This window comes from Pinus tabuliformis, chromosome 5_2, assembly GCF_031772625.1.
Source record: "Pinus tabuliformis cultivar Carrire ecotype Pingquan chromosome 5_2, CPIR1, whole genome shotgun sequence".
Taxonomy (NCBI): Eukaryota; Viridiplantae; Streptophyta; class Pinopsida; order Pinales; family Pinaceae; genus Pinus; species Pinus tabuliformis.
Genome location: NC_142306.1, coordinates 318769952 through 318774006, shown reverse-complemented (window position 1 = coordinate 318774006; position 4055 = coordinate 318769952). Strand labels below are relative to the sequence as shown.

The 4055-nt window shown below is 38.0% G+C and overlaps 1 protein-coding gene across 1 annotated transcript; it reads left to right on the top strand.

Annotated features, from left to right (window-relative positions):
* The first annotated feature begins 949 nt into the window (after positions 1-949).
* Positions 950-1848, top strand: LOC149158791 (uncharacterized). The gene is made up of 3 exons (XM_089433377.1): positions 950-1123; positions 1313-1592; positions 1786-1848. Exons 1-2 carry the CDS (start codon positions 959-961, stop codon positions 1535-1537), a joined length of 390 nt encoding a protein of 129 aa, XP_089289503.1. The 5' UTR covers positions 950-958; the 3' UTR covers positions 1538-1592; positions 1786-1848.
* The last annotated feature ends 2207 nt before the right edge of the window (positions 1849-4055 follow it).

Below are 4055 nucleotides of genomic sequence, written 5' to 3'. Positions count from 1 at the left end.
ATCTAGAAAGCAAAACCAAATAAACATCTCTCCTTAGGACATGCAGAGATGGAGTTAAAGATTTTTAAGTTTTTAACCATTCAATTTACCTCCCTTTTTCCAACGGCTATGATGTTTGAAAATTTATGCAGAACTACTAAGCCTCATCTATAACGTGAGTGGAACATAAGCATAAAGTTAAGATTGAGCCTTGAGCTTTGCTAGTGCAAAACCAAATAAACATCTCTCCTTAGGACCTGTAGAGGTGGAGTAAAAGAGTCTTTAAGTTTTTAACTATTCAATTCACCTCCCTTTTTCCAACGGCTATGTTGAAATGTTTTGAGAAAAGTGATTTGAAGAGTACCCTGGGTCACCAAGACTGTTATGAATGAAAGTGTAAATGGATAAGCAATTGGTTGAAACCTCCCAGAGTACTTCAAGAATGTTGGTGACTTACAAGTATGAAGCTATGTTTGAGCCCTGAAATTCTGTTGGGCAAAATTAAATAAAACATCATTTGCTCAAAATACGTTTTTGCCCAAAATTTGTTTAAATCGTCAATAATACGATGTTTGCCGTATTAGTGGCACTCTGAATTTGTTTACAACCTCAAATAGATTTTTGTTTTTACCTGGTTGGTCATTAATAAATTTTGAATGTCTTGAGAATCTTGATTTTTTTGTAGGGTATCAAGAATTGAAAATATGTCTTTTGACATTGTTGAGGAATTTAAGAAAGTTGTGTGCTTCTACAAAACTTCGTTGAGGCATTGCATGGTGTGGATTTCCTTAGTTTGTTTTTGTATCTACCTTCTTTCTCTTTGGCAATTATGCTTCTATTTCATGTTTTGGTGGATTAGCAGGGGAGCCCTGTAACAAGCACGACATTCTCTCCAGGATTTTTGTTGCATCCATTCGAGGAGGCTAGTCCATTGGGTTTAACGCTGAAGAAAACACCTTCATTCATAGAACTTATTCAAATGAATCTTTCTGAAGGGGACTCAGCAGCTCCCTTAGCTATAAATAATTCCAGCCTGGAGGTGGGGAGAAAGAATGAATCAAAGTGTGCACCAGGACCGGCTATTGCTGACAAGTACAAGGCCTCAAACTTCCCAGCCTTGGTTTTGAGAATTGGTTCTTGGGAGGTAATATGCATAAGAAATTAATACAGCTAAGTTTGCATATTAAATTCTTCAATCTTGTCAAAACATATTAAATATTTTTTGTTCACCTGAACAAGCCTTTTGATAGCCACTGATGGAAACTCATGATATGGTAGTAAGTAATGCACATTTAGCAAGATTGCATTGACATAAAGATGCTGATGATGCCAGCGTATTTCAAGATATGAAGGAGACTTGGTGGTAAAATGCTATGATGCAAAGCGTAGACTTGTTTGGGAAGTCTTGGAGGGTGGTCTGAAGAGCAAGATGGAGATTCATTGGTCAGATATAACCTCTTTGAAGACCAGTTGTCCCGACAATGAACCTGGTACCCTAGAGATTGAAGTAAGCATCAGGTTTTGCTTATTTTTTGTGTCCTACTTGAGGCGGAGTTGAAGTGCAGGTGCTTTTGATATTTCTATACCAGTATCTTTTCTTCTGTATCATACAGGTACGACTTCCATGAACTTGAACGGGCCCTTCAACAGTTTCATTGCCTCCAGAGGGGTTATTCCCATGTATATCACTATAACACAGAGGCTGCCATTCTTTGAAAATACTTTGGACATTGTTCATTCTATGCATGTCTTGAGCAATTGGATTCCCTCACAGCTGCTGGAATTTGTACTCTATGATATCTACAGGATTCTGAGGCCTGGAGGCCTGTTCTGGCTAGATCATTTTTTCTGCACAAAGGATCAGCTGAAGATCTATGTGCCCATGATTGAGCAGCTAGGGTATAAGAAGCTGAAATGGTCTGTTGCCCCTAAGTTGGATAGAGGGCCTGAGCTCAAAGAAATGTATATCTCTACTATCTTGGAGAAGCCACTTAAGAGGCAGTGAGCAGGCTACTTGTAGATGCAGTTTTAAGTTTCATGGGCTTAAGGTCCCTTAACTTAAAACATTTCTCTCTGTAATGTATTTTAATTTTCAATTATGGGAATATATATGATGCCCTTGCCTGTTTTTAAGATATTTGCCACTTTCAGTGTATGGTTCATGTATCTGGGTTTGATTTAGGGCTCCAAGATTTTCATATTCATATTAATATATAAAATAGATCTGCAATTTGAATTTCTGGATTTTCTACCGTGCCATGGTTTTCATTGATTTTTGAAAAAATGTGGATGGTTCGTCTGTAATGGTCAAGGGCTGAAATTCAATGGCCATGTTTAGTAGGTTTTGACTGCAATGGCGAAACTGCAAATTAACTGAAATTCATCGAGATTGAATTACGAATGGAATAACAAGCAGATACGGTATACAGTAAAATCGCGTTATTTTTATGGCTGTGAAATGTAGAATTTGTGTACTCTGTCCAAACTCTTTGTAACAGTGATAAGGACTTGGCCTCTTCTTCAATACACAAAATAAGGTTCCTTGATTTTACTAATATAGATGACATATGATGCCCACTGATTGTATTTTCAAGGCTTGGAAATATATGCATACAAAATCTCGACTTCCTTAAATTATGAACGGCCTTAGAACTGTCCTTTAAAAGATTCTCCGCTTCCTTACAAATATGTGGAATGACAAGTCCACCACCTTTCTTCTTTTATAGCCCGGAGATCAAGAAATCACAGCTCCAATGACCTATACTGGTTGGCCAAATTCACAGAGCATGACAGTATATAGCAGTGCTTTATGTGACATATGCTTCTTGGCCTTATTACAAGCACAAGGAATAAGTAGGCATCTTCTTAGATAAAACAATCGACATTAACAAAACTTTCTCTCTTCAATAACTCAGAGAACAAAGAGGCATGAATAGGTCGGATTCACTGTCTGAATTGAAGAGCAAGAGAGAATATACGACAACAGGGAGAGACCATGCAGAGCAGATATGTACATTCATACGGATCTAGGCAGTTCCATGTAGTTTACAAAACAGTTCCATATGTTCATGCAGATAGGGCCATGCAATCCATAAAGCAACACAGTCCAGACATACAACATGCCGTATCTTCTCGGGCCAACTGTACTGCTCAGTTTAGGGTGATTTGTTGACCATAGAGCTGTTGGATTTTAGCACACTGTGAAGGTTTCTTCGTAAGTGTTTTTGAAAGAATGAAAATCTGATTTTGAAGGAGAAATTACCTCTGTATGTGTGAAACTGTTTTATGCTTCCACTATTTAATTTCCAGCTATTGTGTGATTGATGATATGGCCTGAAATTTAATTTCTGGTTAATTAAATTCAGCAAGTTATTTGTTTAATTAAGATCTTAAGGGCATTAGTCATCTGGCCATTCTTACTGTAGTGTGCCCTACCCTAATGGCAGTAACCCTCAAAGGGATGAGGCCAGCGATCATGCATGTTGGATTTTGAGAAGTGCAGGTGTGTCCGCTTTTTAATATTAAGCAGTCCACCATAACATTTCTGCCTCCATACCACAAGATCGAGAACAGAGTAATCCTTTCTCCAAGGTTGGCTTCATGAAATGACCTTTGGCATATTCTTGTGTTCTTGCACTTTTCTTGGCCTCCTAGGAGAATAAAGTTATTTTCAAAAGACTTATCCAAAAGCATACTTATGCCCAGAATGTAAAAGAGAGATAGCTCCATTGCATAGCAGACCTTTATTGTTTCTTGTGCTCAGAACAATAGGAACACTTGGCTCCTTCTTAATGTGGTTCAGAGAACTAGGCCAACAACTTGGTTCTTCATTGCTCCATAGGACTCTCTTTAATTCATTGATCAAATCCAAATAAATATATGTATCCCTAGAGTCACTTATTTGATCCTCAACAAATTTTCTTGTTGGACATCTTTGTTTACAAGACTTGAATTTATGTGAGCACAGGTGACTGGATGGAAGGACTGCTAGCTTCAGAATTCTGATGCAGAGGTGCCAAAGGGATCAGATCTTCAAACATATTGTTGACTGCTTTATCCACTGAGAAGATTGGACT